Genomic DNA, 16,519 nt, shown 5'->3' with positions numbered 1-16,519 from the left:
AATACACTTTTTTGTATATGTAACATTAATGCTGTCTGACCAATTTTATTTTAATTTTTTAGTATAAATATAAATGAATGTATAAGTATACACTTTTTTGTGTATACACTTTACTTTTATGAATATGTAATATATTAGCATGTTTTCCTTTTGGTTCATAATTAGAGGTTGTTATATTATGTTGTGAATTATTTTCCTAATCTAAACCAAGACATAATCAACCATTTTGGATCTTAAAAGCACCTTTATGGTGCTCTGGAGTTCCTAAAGGCATGTTTTTTAAAAGAATTAACAACTTTGATGACCAATAACAATGCATAATTTAAAAAAAAATTTTATTTTTTATCCATCTTACTTATATTTTGAAAATATTTCACTTGTACACATGTATTACAAATTTTTACATTTCTCTGCTATAATTATTTCTGATTATATTAATTGTTTTTTTGTAGTGTTTAAATATACTAGTTTTGCATAAATTACATTACAAATTTTTTTTTGCTGCATACTAGTAAGTAAAAAGTAAGTGAGTTTTATAATTGACCAAGACTGTGTTTATGACCTTGGTTGAAATAAATATTAATTTCATTAGTTCATCCATTTATTATTGAAGCCATCTGGAAAATGTTTAAGGTTTGTTAAATTTATACCTCTGTTTTTTTTTATTTTATCATTTCTTATTTTTTTAAGTTTTTTTTAGTCATTACTTGATGTATTTTCTTAGTTTTAACTGATGTATTTTAATATATAAAGAATGATGTAATGTAAATGTATTTTATTAGTATGCAGTAGTCGTTTTTCAAACAAGCAACGGAGAAGAGGTAGATGCTGTGCCATTGTTTTGGCTTTCACAGGACCGAACATGTTGTGCTTGGCCTCCTAAATCTACACCTATTAATATGATTGTAAAGGCAGTCAAGTCATTGCAAATACCTGAAACAGATTGGTTACAGTTTACTGTCAAGTGTCTTGGAGTATATGGTTAGTATACTTGTCTACTTTTTTTTATCAATTTAAATTTATTGCAAAAGCCATTGTTACATCTACTTAGCTGTTGTGAGTATTTTGTGGCAATGTTATTTACAATTAAATAGTGTATTCACAGCTAATGTCACATAAATGTCTTCACAGCATTATTAAAATCATTTAATGGCATTTCTATGTTTATTTTTAATTAAATGTATATATTTTTTATTATTAAATATAATATATAATATAATAAAATATTTGGTATACTAAAAAAAAAAATTTGCATTATTTTAAATTTTTTTATTTTATTTTAAAGAAGAATATGATACTGCTAGGAAAAAAGCCAAGAAGGGAGAGATAACATCTGATTTAGATACAGCTACATCTGACACAGAAAAGATGAAATCTGAAAAACGAAAGAAAATGAGTGTTGATGATTTTCCTAATGAAGATGATGTTGATATAAATACTCGATATATGAATATGAATAACGTAGGCTTAAGCATTGATGTTGGTCAAGTAACGTCAAAAAAGAAACCAAAGACTAATAAAGATAATTTTGATAATTTTGATTTTCAGATGTCTAATAAATGTATTTTGAAAAATAAACCCGATACTAAGAAGCTTTTACTGCCCCCTCAACCACCCCTTAGATATGCATCTGATCAGTCATCTTATCAGAACAATTGTCAGTTTGAATCTCGTATGGCATCAACTTTAGCACCTGAACAACCTGTTTTACGACATAAACCACCTTTTAATACCGCAAGATTCCATTCTGCAGATACACAAATAATGCATAACTCAACTATGCATTTGAATTCTATGGAATCTAGTTACAATAGCCACGAAATAGTGAATCAGAAATCATATAATGATGAAAAAGAGCCACAAGATTTTATTTCTAAAATTTCAAGTGATTTTAGAACACCTCAATTGGAAACTACAAATTATCTACCACGCACTGAACAGGCAGTTTATGGTAATTTATATGTTGTTTATAAAGTTTATTCAAAAAACTTGTATTAACACTTGTAATAAATAATGTGTGATAAAATATCGAGGATCAATTAAATTAGTTAAGTAGTAGAAGTAGTTAGGAAATAAATCTGGTTTTATTAAATTTAAATTTGTTATTTAATTAATTAAAATATTTTTGACTATAAAATTTAATTTTAAAAAATACCATTATTAGGATGATAAAAATCTATAATTTGTAATTGATGGTTATAATTTATAGGTGATGTAATTAAGTTGCTTGTGGAAGTTAAAAAGCAGAATGATGATATAAAGGCTCAAATTCAATATCTTTCAGAGCAACAAAATGTGATTTTGAAGCATCTTGATTTACAAGTTCAGGGAGTTAATTCAAAGTTGCCCAAAAATTTAAATTTGCCATTGCAAACATTCGAACAAGTGCAAAGTTTTGAAAAAAAATTGAGACTATCCGCACTAGACAAGTTACAATTAGTAAGTTTTTTAATATAGTGACAAACTTTTAACATTTCTAGTGTAAGTTTAAATTATATAATTTCTTTAGACTCAACATCTGGGTCTTCAGGGAGGTGCTACAGTGAAGGAAACTGTCAGAAGAGTTATGAAAATGGTCATGACTGATGAATTGGCTAACAAATTTAATTTCATGGGCCATGGAAACAAACACGCCTTTTCAGCCCTTCATATTAAGGACATTGTTTGTGGTTAGTAAACACTTCTAATCCTATTATTTGAGTTAATTGATATTTTTTGTTATTACTGTTTGTAAAAGAGTATCTTTGACGTTAGACTGGTTTGCATATAGTGTAAATTGATATAAAATTAAACATGATTTACTAAAAGTGGAAGTTTCCTCAACTATTATGCATTGTTGCATAACAGTTATATTTTTTAGAAACATTGCATGAAATTGTTTGGTTATATTGAGTTAAGCATATACTATACATAACAAAAGTTCCACACATTTTGTGCATACACAATATGCCAAATGGCGTATGCTGATTTGTGACCGATTCTTAATCTTTTAAAGGAGTTTTTGTATTGCGCTAAGTATTATTAAAGTAAATTTTGATTGAACACAGTGTGATTTTAGTAGTATATGTTTGATTAGTGATTTTAATAGTATATGTTTAATTAGTGATTTTAGTAGTATATGTTGTTTGTGTTGAATATGAGGTGATTAAAGTATATTTGTATAAATTTGTATATTGTACAGATTCCGTTCGTGCAAATACCATGACAAAAGATGCCAAAAATGCTGAAATTGAGTCGGCTATAAAAACGTGGCTTCGTGTTTCATCGGATAGAGGTGGAGGTCGTAAAAAAAGAGCCGAAGCCAAAACTAATGCAGAAGCCTTTTAGCAATTGTTACTAAAAAAATGTTATAATTTTATTATTTCGTTTTTCAAAAAGTTTTTTTGTTTTGTTTATAAGCATACGTTTTTTTTTTTGTACATACTTAACTTCTTTATTGCTTAACTTTTTATTTTATTGGACGCGTAATTATGGTAATGTTTTACTATATTGTCAGTTATATTTTTATTTTATTATTCGATGTTATTATGTTACTAAAAATATTACTAAAAACTGTTAAATTTTATTATTTCGTTTTGTATTTTATCCAAAATATGTAAAAATTACATATGAACCAAAATGCAGACGTCGTGCCGATGTAATTTTCACGTTTTTGTTTACGTTCTACCGATGAGCAGCCGCCCGTCAAAAAGATGTAAAAATTACATCTTCAGTCAATCAAATACGGACGTCGCGCCGATGCCTTTTTGACATTTTTGTTTACGTCCTGCCGATGAGCAGCCGCCCATCAAAAAGATATAAAAATTACATCTTAAGCCGATCGAATGTGGACGTCGCGCCGATATCGGCCCGATGCCTATGTGTTATCTGGGAATTGATTTATAAAAGAAATGGAACCTGAAGCATTTTATGCACATAATTTCCAATAAAACTTTTTCCATGGTATGCTTGTAACTGAACTTTCAGTTTTTGCAATATAGCTTCAATCTGTTGTGTGCATGGTCCTCACTTTTCTTCAGTGTAGATTCAAGCTCCAGAGTATTACATTGTTTTGTCTATAGAAGTATTATAATTGCTTTTAAAATAAGATTAGTTAAATAGTAGTTTCCACGAGGAAACATTAGTCAGGAATAATCCAGATATAACATATAAAATGCTTAAGGTGGTACTAGCCTATAAGATATCAAACTTTTCCAATTTTTTTACTTTATAAATTTGAATAAAATAATTATTTTAGATTTCAAAAATGTATAATGTTTATATGTTTCATAGTAAAAAAATGAGCTAAAATGTCAGTCACAAGAAAATGTTTTTCTAATGATAACTCACATGTGTCTTGAATGTTTCAGAGAGATTTTTTGTTTTCTTGTTTTCTGAGTTTTTTTAACTTTGAACAAGAATATCTTTTTAACTACTTGGAGGTTATACCTAAAATATTTGCACACTGGCTATCAGGTTACTTTCGAGGGGTTTCACCAAAATAAGGTTTTTACAGTTTGCTGTTCTTAAGATAATATTATAGACAGCACAGATTTTACCATAAAATTAAAAATCATTATTGAAAATGCCACCATTTTGCATCTATAAATGCCATGATGGTGATTCCGATCAAATCCCTTTATCAACATGTTAACCTTTTTGCAAAAATTTAGACTCAAAATATAACTAATTAAGAAGAAATTATTGTTTAAAAATGCAGTTAAAATTGCATATTAATTGCTGACTCTGCATGTTTATGGGCACATTAATAGTTTTTTATTTATTTACGCAGAAAGTTTTTTCATTGTACATGTATTTAATCAAATATTACATTGAAAATCAAAGGATTAACAGTTTTAGTTTTTGTAGGCCAGCACCACTTTAAAGCAGAACAATAATTCTATAAAAAACAGAACTTGAAACATTTTAAAGAAATGCTAACCATTTCCTTTTTCCTTTCCTTTAGAAAATCAAGTTGAGGGAAGTAAATTGACTTAACGCTTTCCAAATTATCAGGATTATTTAATTAGCCATTTCTATAGCAACATTCACCAGCTGTATTTGTTCATCAAGATTAAAAATAGAACTTTGAAGGTCTGACAGTTGTTTTTGCTTTGATATAAATTCATGGTATTTTTCAGAACAGATGCTGCTATTATTCTTTAATACTCCTTTTGACACCATTAAAATATCCAATTTCATGGGCTTCTTCTACAAACATGTTGAAATATTTAAGAGAAATCCAAATAACAATGTGCAGAGTTGGTAAAGAAACCTAGATATAAATGTATGTGTATAAGTTATAATTTCAAAAAAATAAATTAACTTTTGGTGACATTGTATAATAATTCACCTGAAGCTCCTGAAATACCATAAAGTGCACAAAGAAAGTCATAATCACTAAAATGTTGATATCCCTAGATATCAACAAAAAAAAAATATTGATATCTCTAGATATCAACATTTTGGTTATTTCTAGGAATATCAACATATATGTATTTTTTGAAATCAATAAGGCTACTACATATATACATATATACATATACATACATACATATACATGCATAAATACATAACTACTATGACTTGCCGATTCTGACGCATTGACATTTTTTTATATGCATTGACATTTTTCAAGACACAATATCGATTCTGACGCATTGACATTTTTTTATATGCATTGACATTTTTCAAGACACAATATCGATTCTGGCGCATTGACATTTTTTTATATGCATTGACAGTTTTCAAGACACAATATCGATTCTGTCGCATTGACATTTTTTTAATACTTAATGAATTCAAGATGGCGTCGTGTTTTTAATTTTCTGCAATCATTTTTGTTGACTTACCTTTTTGTGTCTCTGCCTCGTGTTCTGAGTTTATATTTAATCATCATGTCCGAAGAGTTGATCATAGTCCATAAATGTAAAGCACGGTTTTAGTTTGTAATGCCCAAGGGCTAGCGTGTGAATTCCGTCTTGCAAGATGTGTCTTTTGTCATCGTTAGCGCTGAGTGCGACTTTGTTGATTTCTTCGGTGTAAATGTTATGCTGATGTGATCGGATAACGTTCATGGATGCAAGCTTTTCATTTCCACTGAATAAGCAGTCTTTATAATCTTGATGAGTGATGTGTTTTTGAACGACTTTATTTTTAACCCCTTTGCATCTTTTCTCTTCTTTTTCATAGGTTTTGTAAGAGTAGAGCTTAGGACGAAGTCCAACAAACTCTTTAATTTGTTTACCAGCAGCTTCATCCTTGAACTTGCCTATAACCTTTTTATTTTTAAACCCAATATCAAATCCAAAGTTTTGAACGGCAGGATGATCTTTCGCGAATTCGCTCGTGTCAAATTTAGCTTCAATATCGTTGGCAATGTCTTGATAAAAATCATCCGTTTCGATTTCGTAAAAGAGTGAGTCAGTATCGGTCATGAGTAATTTCGCGCGATCTCCGTATTTAGGTTTGATATAGTCGTAATGATGTTCAAACATGAGAATTTTGCTTATGTCTAGAACACACAATCCTAAGTAAACAGGCTTGTTGTAAAAGAGTTTTGTTCTTTTCATGTGAACCGCAGCAAGGTTTTCATCAAAAATGGTACTTCTATCATAATTAGGTTTTCTTGACAATTTTAAGACTTCTTTTTTAGTGGTGATTAGTTTAATATCAACATGCTTTCGAATATTCTCCATGGTTTTTCCAAAGACAGAGTTGTTCATAAGCTTGAAGAATTCTTTTTCAAACTCGTTTTTAGCTTTTGCTCTTAATGCGGTGTTGAGATCGATGTATTGTTTCATAAAAGGTTCTTCTTCAAAGGTGATACCACGATGAATTTTGGTAACGACCAATCCAAGTCGTTCATAGAGTTTTAGGTTTTCATGATGAATAGTATATTTTTCCTTGTTGTTTAAATTAGGAACAAGCTTTTCCACTTTTCCAATGGTTAGTCTTTCAGGAGCTAAAGGATAGTCGTTGTGTAAATCGTGTAGGCTTTCGGGATAGGTTAAATCAACTTCGAGAATACAAGGCATGGATTTCCAATTAGCGAGCTCCTCTTCAGCCATCCATCTGAATCCTCTAACAGGAAGAGGCTCACACATAGCCCATCCATATAAATTATTAGCGTCTAAGTACTGAATGAATTTCGAAGGTTGTGAAGGATCATAATCACTCATGTATTTGTTATTGGCAGTTCCATATCGGTTTGAGATCATGCAAATTCCACCGCGTATCCCTCTTTGAACCATGAGAAGCATATCAATATCAGACAGAAGCTCTAACTGAATTCCAGTTAGTTTCAACATGGCATCCCAACCCAAACCAGGTGAGGTGTAATACCAAGCAGGATCAAGCTTGTAATAGGTACGGCACACGTCTCTGAAATTTTCAAAGATATCAGCAAGTATCAGAACGTCTGACTTGTTGTACAGTTCTTGATAATCTTTAAACGTTTTACATCCAAATACATCCCAAACGTTTTTTGCATGCGCATAGTCTTCACAGCTTATTCCCTCATCATTCAGTTTGGAATAGAATGCTTCAATAGGAGGTAATTGCGTTTCGGAGAACTTTTCAATCGAGTCCACCCAGTCATAAGGGTAAATACCTTTTTTTCTTAATAAATCAAACTTTTCTCCAGAGTAATATTGAGCAACGTTTTTGCATTGGTCGTTGTTTAGATTTTTAGCTAGATCTTCTAACTTGAAACTCATGAATCTGTAGCTGTCGATAAACCTTAGCTCTTTCCATACTTCCTGAAGTTTACCTTTCTTATTAATAAATTCTCTTACTTTGATTTCTTTCGAGAAACTGATATATTTTTCTTCATTGTCGGGTATGCAATTGAGCTTTCCATCTAATTTCTTGATGAACAAATGACTGTCATAACCGGACAAATTATGGAAAATGATGGGTATGAATTTTGGAAGTTTATAATTCAAGTTGCATTTGTTATGAGCAGCTCCTCGATACTTTCCAGTTAAATGGCAGTGATCCCACACTTTGTCACTGTTAAGATCTGATCCACAAATATGACATAGAGTTGCAGTCTCAAAATTCTTTTCATCCTCATCCGTTACCACTTTCTTTTTTACTATATCAATCTTGTCGAGAATCTTTATAAGGTCAGCTTCAAGCATGGTTATAAACTTTTGAGCTACGTCATCCTCTTCGCTTTCAGCTGTGTACATGACTGGTTCTCCTTTGTAAAGGCTATCGTCAAAGCATTTGATATAATAGCAGAAGGAGCTTGGGACGTGCTTTTGATATTGTCTGGTGTACGACTCTTTCGAATTCGGTGTGCAAGTGTTAAGAGGTTGGATGAAACTTTCAAAGTCGGCATAGACGCAGTACGGAACTCTCATAGACTTGTTGTAGTTTTTAAACTCAAGGGTCGACCCTTCTTTTGGAAGTTCGATTCTTACTGCATCGTTGTCATAGCAATAAGGTTGATGCTGTTGAAGCTTTTCTTCCTGGTCATAACCTTGTAAGCAATTTCTGCAATAATACATTTTGTGCTGATGATTTGATGTTTGTGTTGACAATAAGCGACTCAAACTTTTAATGAGACAGTAATGGTCAGTGTCTTCGTTTGAAATAAACAACAAATCAACACAGTGCTTTCGATCTACAAAGTCAGATATTTGCAAAGGATAAAGTTTTTCTTTTTTATAGCCAAAGACGTTAATGCTAATCGCTGGGTTATTCTTTTCGAAATTTTTAATTTTAGAAGTCTTGACAGGAAACTCCATTCCTTCCCAATTCAGTTCTTCTGATTTTAGAACCAAGTCTTTATCAATTCTTTCGTTGTCTCTATTTTTTAAATTCAACGCTCGAGTGACTGACCATTTAAAGCATTGATCGTCCTTGTTTTCCATGTTGATGATTGCCTTTTTGTCTTTTAGCTTTTTAGGAAGCTCAATATAGGAAGAACCGCTGAGAGGTTCGTAATCAGTAAAGTTAATGTCCATTCTTAAAATCTTAGATATAGTGCAATTAGATCCTAAAGCATTGTATTTGACACTACTTTCCAAGACTTTTCCTTCCATTTCACCCATGAGCTCTCTTAACTCTCTTACATCCATAGCTTCTAGAACAATCTCTGATCTTGATGAAAAGCTTGCTTCCCGAGTCACTTCTTCACCAGTCATCATGCTTACAGATTTCATTTTACACGTTAAAATAATTCTTACTCTGATGTTTCTTTCCCCTTCCATGGTTTGAATGACAGACTCTCTCACCAAATTAAAAAAGGATGCAAGGTCTTGGTATCGAGAAGAAGGTCTATAAGAAAATTGTCTTACAGAACCCTCTGCCGAATGTTCAGTCATTTTAAACTTTACTTTAATTGGTTTTACCACAGGTTGTTTTACAGCAGGTTGTTTATACTCTGTTTTTGATACAAGCGATTTGATAGACTTTATCTTTTCATCGATTTTGTTCACTGCTTTGCTTACCTGATTCTTGACTACTTCGGGAACGTAAGGCTCCACCCATTCTTTAACATCATTTAACTTAGTTTTAGCATAGGACGCCACACTTTTTGTAGTTGCCTTCAGACTTGAAAAAAATGAAGGTCTAGGTGGAATGACTGGTTTTGGTGTTATAGCAGGTGTTAAATCTGAAACAGGTTCGTCAAGGATAGGTCTTTGCAAATGAATTGGTTTTGGAGCAATAGGAGGCTTTTGCACTGCGGAAGGAACAATCCTTACTTTTGTTGGCTTTATTGAAACTTTTGTAGGTTTTATAGAAACTTTTACAGCTGGCCGAACAAACCTAACCACAGTAGGTCTACGAAAAGCAGCAGGAGCAGAGACTACTCTAGGAGGTTGTAAAACCATTATAAGTTCTCTTTTTCTCATTTTAGAGTATCCTCTTATTTTTTGCTCTTTAGCAATTTCTTTTAATTCTTTCACCGTTTTGTTTTCCATTTTATTAACAAAAGATTTTTTTATTTATATCATTTTTCAATTTTTTTAAATTCTTATATTGAATTTAAAAACTTCTTCCTCCAGAAATCTCATATTTGTAACCATCTATTACTTTTCCATTTCTGCATTCAAAGTACTGCCAGCTATGTCCTGTCTTTTTATGAGTCTCGTAAGCAGACTTGTACTCAGTCACCTCACCAGTATCCACATGAGTTATTTTTAAATGTAAAGGATTATTTCTAATTAAACCAAGTCTAGCATATTTTGGATCAAGAGGTTTCTTTTCTTTTTTCTCATGTATTCTAGGTCTGCCAACAGGTTTCTTGTCTTTCGAGTTTTCCAAAATGACATCTTTATCAATCAGATTGTTTTCAACTGCAAGCATCATGAGAGACATTTTATTGTCTGACGTTTTGGAAACACCGTTTTCTTTTAACAAATTTTTCAAAAGTTTTCTTGTATATTTCATCTTTTTTATTTGTAAAGATTTTTTTTAAATCAAATTCGATTTTTTTAAATTTATGTCATTGATGAAAATTATTCTAAAGTTTTTATATACAATATCATTAGGATCAAGTGAATGATTTAAAATTGCGCTTTTTAGATTTCCAGAAATCTTTTTCTTCTCCTCGAAATCACAATCCAAACCAAGCACATAATTGTCAATCATTCTTAGTTTTTCTTTTTTAGGCAAGACTTTCCAAGTACTGAGATTCTCTTTGATTTTCTTTTCCATTCGTGAATATTCTGTCTCACCACTCCATACAAGTAGGTAAAGCTTGTCTCTCTCTTCGTCGTTGTACTCTTTTGGAATATTAAAATCTCCGTTTTCAGTGATGTAAACAGATTCGCGAAACACACCTGCTCTTTCAAATGCAAGAAGCTCAAGATGTCTTTTTTTATTTATATCAGTCTCTTTGATACTACATTCTAGAAAAAATGGAAAAAACTGTTTCATTTTATTCTTCTTTTAACAGATTTAAATCCTTTTTAGGTCTACCCACGGGTCGATCTTCCTTCACGTCTTTAATCAATATGTTTTTATCAATCAAGTTGTTTTCAATCGCAAGCATTAATAATGACATTTTATTGTTTGACGTTTTGGAAATTCCGTTTTCTTTCAGCAATTTTTTCAAATCCTTTTTCGTATATCTCATTTTTTATTTTAAAAATATTATTTTTTGAGTCCTTTCAATAAACAAAATTAAATCTGCTTCCATCTGATTCAAATCTAAGCAATTTATCAGAAATGAGAACAGCAAAAGCCTGGGTGTTTGCAGGAACGTTCGCATTAAATGTAGCTTTTATTTGCACATCTACCACTGAAGTTTTTAGTCTCTCAGCCTGTTTGCTCACATCAAAAACAAACAGAGGGCAAATGTATCTATAGTTTAAGGCAGATATATTAGGTTGACTTATGATATCGCTTACTCCATAAAGTCTATTGTCAAATTTAGAAGCGTCCTTATAAGCTCTTGAGTATTTTTGGTTGTTAAAGTCTAAATTGTAATCAACAGCAGGATATCTTTCACTGTTTAAAGTGACATATATGTTCTTCAAGTCGCAGTGATTAAAGACTGCAGGATTCTCTACTTGACTTCCAGATTTATTGGTTTGGAATCCAACAATGACATACCTTGGTCTTTCGCTAGCTGATCTTGCGCTTAATCTCCAACTAAAGTTATTGGATACAGGAACAGCGATGGTGTCGCATTGTCTAGATCTGAACGAAATTGGAACATTTACTTTTGATTCAATGATTTTGTAAAGATTGTTGCTAGCCGCTACAGATGGTGTGACATGAGGCATAAACAAAGATAATTTGCTAAGATCTATTTTTCCTGCAGCTGCTGTTTCTGCTCTAAAAATAGCATCACTATCGCTCTTTCTCACAAGAGCAATTGTATGCTTAAATCCATAGAGCACTTTATCGTAATCATCACAAAATCCAAAAATGTGCTTTAAAGGAATGCAAAACGAAAACGTTCCTTTTTCTTCACTTTGCTTGATGATGTAGTCTTGTCTTTGCTTAAATCCAGTGTTGCCGACAAGATCTGCTAAAGCTGTCGTGTCTCTTTGCCACAGCTGATTCATTCCTTCAGACAATTGAAACTCTATTGGATATTTGAGGTATCCAATCATGGTGGTAGCTTGCCCAGGTTCGTAAATGGTCTCCACCTCGTTATTCGACAAATGATAAGAAATCTGGCTGAACATGTACATGAAACCATTGTTAACCAAAGTAACAACATCTGTATCAGCGTAAGAAGTTCCATCCGCTTTTAAAAGTCTTCCTTCAACCAAAATGTATGCCTCAGATGGAAGCGTGAACAAATCTTGCTGCTCAATATTGATCCTTATTTCTCCATCCACATTTATATTTTTATTCACGGGCTCGTATTCGTGAAACTCAAATCTCTCAATTTCTTCATCCACCATAATCTCTTCTGTAAAATTTAAAACATCGGAATTTGCCATTTTTATACATCAAAGAAAAAAATTTTTGCATCCTCATGCAATCAAAAGTCCATTTCCCTTTTTTACCAAGTCTTGTATTCTAATCGCGTTGTTCTTCGACAATCCTGATCCAAACATAGAATATTCGTTCATAACCGGTGCTTCTGCTGCTGCTGCTTTGTTAACAATGCTCGAAATAATTTCTTTGCTTTTAAGACTGAGATCATTCTTTGCAGCTGGCTTTGGAGTTCCAGTCTTGGCATACAATTTTTCAATGGTCTTTTTACCTTTATCAATAGCTACGTCTTTAGCAGTGGAAATAGCTGCAGAAGCCAGCTCTTTTCCTGCAGATTTAGTAGCCATGATGGCTTCTCTTCCCAGTTCAGTTTTTGCAATTTTATTAGCCAAAGTAGATGCCGCTCTTGAAGCGCTTGAAGATGCCGCTCTTCTCAAGAAATTCTTAAGCGTGTCTATTATTCCACTTCCACCTACAATATGCTTCTTAACATATCTATTTCTATAAACGATCATTTTTTTATTTCCAAAGATTTTTTTTATTTCATATCGATATACGCCATCATAGCCTTGTACTCGTCTTTATTAATCCTATTCTGCCTCAACAGCTCATCGCAAATGGAAACAGCTACATTTCTCGACTCTTTATTTCCAGCATGCCATGCAGCGATACTCAAGTTGAGATTTTCCACAAGAGCATTTGGATCGCTTGGAAGAATAATCACACCATTGCCTTTTTTGACTTTAGTTTCACTTTTAAATTTATCCCAAAAAGGACCTATAATTTTCCGATATTTTTCGCTTCTGGAGGCTTTTGGCTTGTTTGGATTTGCATTAGAAAAAATAGCACCAGAGTTGAAAATAATTTTTTCATAATTTTCCAAATCTTCATCGGTAACATTGCTCATTAATTCGTTTGGAGCTTTAGATTCTGTCATAAGCTCCCAAAGGCCTTTTGTTCCTTTATACCTTTCTCCTCCAACAATGATATCATTTCCATCCACCTCCACCTCCATTTTTCCAAAGTATAATTTATCACTAATTTTACTAAGTTCGAAATTTCTTTTAACATCGTTTACGAATCGCTTATTATACTTATTTAAATAGACGGATGAAATGTCTCCTAAATGATTTGTCTCATCAAAACTTGGAGGTGCTTGTTCATTGCGTCTTTCTTCGATGCTCTTGATCATCTTTTCATTGCTTTCAATCAGAGGCTTGTAAAGCTTGCTCAAATCAGTCTGAAGATTAGCATCATAAATATTCTCATTCAAACTATCTTGATAGATTCTTTTTCTTCTTTCAACAAATTCTTTCACCAGTTCATCCCTCTTGTTAGGGTCTAGTATTTTAAAAAAGGACATTTTTTAAAACGCAAGAAAAAACTTAAACGTAAACTTATCTATGTTTTTTAAATTAATTTTTCTTAGATCCGTGGAAAATCTATGATTTTTTAAACATGTTGTTGAACGCTTTTATTGCATCTTCTCTTCCTTTTTGGATCAACGACTCTTTAGTTATCTCGTCAATGTTGATTTTTGTTTTAGTTCTTATTTCTTTCATCAGACTCTTAAACTTTTGAAGCTCGTCTAAAATCAATTCATACTCTGAATCGCTCACAATGTTGTCTACTAATGCCTTTGAAATGTGACTGTTGATGGTGTTCAATTTCGACTCGGCCAACACTTTAATCTTTTCATGCTTCTCCGCTTTTAATGTCAGTTTTTTGTTGACTTGTCCTCCTACAATGGATAAAAACCCCATTCCAATAGCCGCACCTTCACACGCAATCGCAATAGGAGCAGCAGCGATGGTGCTCAAAGTTCCAATTCCAACAACTCCAAGTGCAAGACCACCTGCTTGCAACGTAGAGTCTACAAAAGAAATGATTCTGAAAGCGCGATGATACTTTTTGCTGAGATGCACTCTCTTTTTCCTCTCGTTGTCCATCTCTTTTTGGACTTCGCTTATATTTTGAAGCCTATAAACATGTCCTCCTTCATCTACAGGAGCTGATGGAAGAACTGGATAAAGTCCATGCGCTTTTGCGTTAGATTTAGCATCGTGATTGTATTCCATTTTATATTAAACGAAAAAAATATTTTTTTTCACTCATTAATGAAATTGACAAAGCATAAACTTTCCCCTTTTTTAATAATGACATCTGACTTGCTGTTATTGTAAATTTCCATGATCACATTATCCACCGACTCTGATAGTATGATGCTGTGACTGAAATAATCCAGTTTTGATTTTAGGCTTTCCCTCAAATTCACTAAAGCTAATCCGCTTTTAAGCTTTATTCCAAACATAAAAGTTATTTTCTGATGACTCAGTTTATTTAATGTGATGTCTTTTTGAGTAAATATTTCATACTTACTTCCCACTTTTACAGGAGGATGCTTCAAATACTTGTCGAAAAAAAGATATGATTTATGACGAGCCTTTCGATCGTTATTAAAAAAATTTTTTTTATGCACATGATTCTCCATTTTTATTATCACAAAAAAATTAATTTTTATAATACATCATTTTATTCCTCACATATAAAGAATAAAATGATTATTGTCTGCGTCCATTAAATATTATTGTTGGTCCTCTTTCAATTATTTCATATCGTTTTTGTTTTTTAAGAGTTAATTTTTCTTCTAATGTAATTTCAACTACAGACGGTCTCCTTATAATAAGTTTAACTTTAATTTTTCCACCAGGTTCAGTAGGCTCTGTTATAATTATTTCAGACGGAGGACGTTCAATTCTTCGTCGTCGTTCGATAATATCATGTTCTTGATTTCTTTCTCTCTCATCACGTATTCTGTTTGCTCTCGTTTCATAATTTTCTCGTCGGTTTAAAAGCTCATATTGCCGTTCTATCATTTCATCGTAATAATAAAAATAACGTAAATCTTCAGGATCGCTTTCTACAATTTCAACATCTTCAGTTACACGGGTTCTTGTAATTATTGTTTCTCGTCTCTCTTCCCTCGGTAATTCATTGTTAGGTATATCCTCTGGATCATCATCTTCAGGGTCAACTAATATAAGTCTGTTTGCACTCGCTTCAATATTATTGTTAGGTATATCCTCTGGATCATCATCTTCAGGGTCAACCAACATATGCCAATTGTAAGGCCTATCCTCAGCATCAGAATCGTGTTCTAAAAATTCATTATCTGACATACTCATTGTTATTTTTTATATGAAAAGAAATTTATTTAAGTCATTTTCAATTTTTTCTTTCATCTGTACATTATATCCATTTGCGGATTCATGGAAATCACTAGTGATTTTTATGCGTAATAATAGGCTTGTCCTAGAAGAAGGTAAAAGCTTCCGGATTGACCGACTTGAGCATCACCAGAGTTGAGCGTGACAACGAGTCTTCTACCAGCTGCAGCCGTAGGCATAGAATCTGCTTCTCCGAAATTTCTGTAAAAAGAGATGGTGGTGGTCGATCCGATGGAGGATGTGGATTGGTACAAAAGTCCAGTCGATTTGTTGTTGAAGGAAGTTAAATTTGAGCCGTTCCATGACGACAAATAAAAATCTTCTAATCCAGAAGAGGAAAAGATGCATGTGCTGTCACCGTCATATCCTGGAAAATACGTGTAATTGTTGGTGTTGTACGATGTCCAAGGAGTGAGTACAGTACCATTACCTGGAGGTAAATTCCCATCGTACATTCGGACTCTTGATTCCCACCAGTTTCCAGAAGAGCCGATGACGTGCATCCTGATGTATTTCAACGAGACGCCATTTCCTTTCCCGCTGGTGTTCAACAAAACGTATTCACTGCCATAAGTGGTGTTCAAATATCGAAACGTTCTGCAGTACAGCTTGTAAAGAGGGATGGTTGCAGGAATGGAGGCAAGTGTGGAAATGAACGGTTGAATCCAGTAAGTGATGGCAGTAGCATTTCTGTTGACGAGTTGAATGGAGACGTCGTTTCTGAAAGGCATGTCCAATGTGAAATATCCTCCCAAGGAAGTGGTGTTATACATGTTGCATCCCTGCAAAGAATTGGCGTAAAAAGCTCCTCCTAAAGGAGAAAAAAGCAAATCAGTAGCAAGTCCTGTTTGATCCACTCCAATTCCTTCTGTTGTTTCTGCATAATTCCCTACATTGATTTCTCC

General features: G+C 32.8%; 1 protein-coding gene and 1 long non-coding RNA gene across 4 annotated transcripts in view; one reads left to right on the top strand and one right to left on the bottom strand.

Annotated features, from left to right (window-relative positions):
• Window positions 1–450: 450 nt before the first annotated feature.
• LOC145194916 (uncharacterized) lies at window positions 451–3,560 on the top strand. 3 transcript variants are annotated; one of them, XM_090068358.1, is made up of 6 exons: window positions 451–633; window positions 783–981; window positions 1,286–1,951; window positions 2,210–2,439; window positions 2,510–2,669; window positions 3,182–3,560. In XM_090068358.1, exons 1-6 carry the CDS (start codon window positions 625–627, stop codon window positions 3,325–3,327), a joined length of 1,410 nt encoding a protein of 469 aa, XP_089924484.1. In that variant the 5' UTR covers window positions 451–624; the 3' UTR covers window positions 3,328–3,560. The 3 variants fall into 3 exon arrangements, 2 of the variants coding, with proteins under 2 accessions (XP_089924484.1, XP_089924485.1); XM_090068359.1 differs by having other exon boundaries at window positions 494–633; window positions 2,285–2,439; XR_016445489.1 differs by lacking the exon at window positions 2,210–2,439 and having other exon boundaries at window positions 494–633.
• Window positions 3,561–3,702: 142 nt separating this feature from the next.
• Window positions 3,703–16,519, bottom strand: part of LOC149881357 (uncharacterized) — a 25,392-nt gene continuing 12,575 nt past the window's right edge. The window contains exons 2-4 of the long non-coding RNA XR_016445490.1: window positions 5,333–5,396; window positions 4,922–5,254; window positions 3,703–4,055 (exon numbers count right to left, since the gene is read on the bottom strand). This is a non-coding gene — a long non-coding RNA (uncharacterized LOC149881357). The remainder of the gene's footprint in view (window positions 4,056–4,921; window positions 5,255–5,332; window positions 5,397–16,519) is intronic.

The sequence above is a fragment of the Hydra viridissima genome, unplaced genomic scaffold, assembly GCF_058129835.1.
Source record: "Hydra viridissima isolate aposymbiotic clone 2 unplaced genomic scaffold, HvirCarnegie_v1 scaffold_12, whole genome shotgun sequence".
Lineage (NCBI taxonomy): Eukaryota > Metazoa > Cnidaria > Hydrozoa > Anthoathecata > Hydridae > Hydra > Hydra viridissima.
Note: the sequence above shows the minus strand (reverse complement) of the source record. Positions and strands in the feature narration are given on the sequence as shown.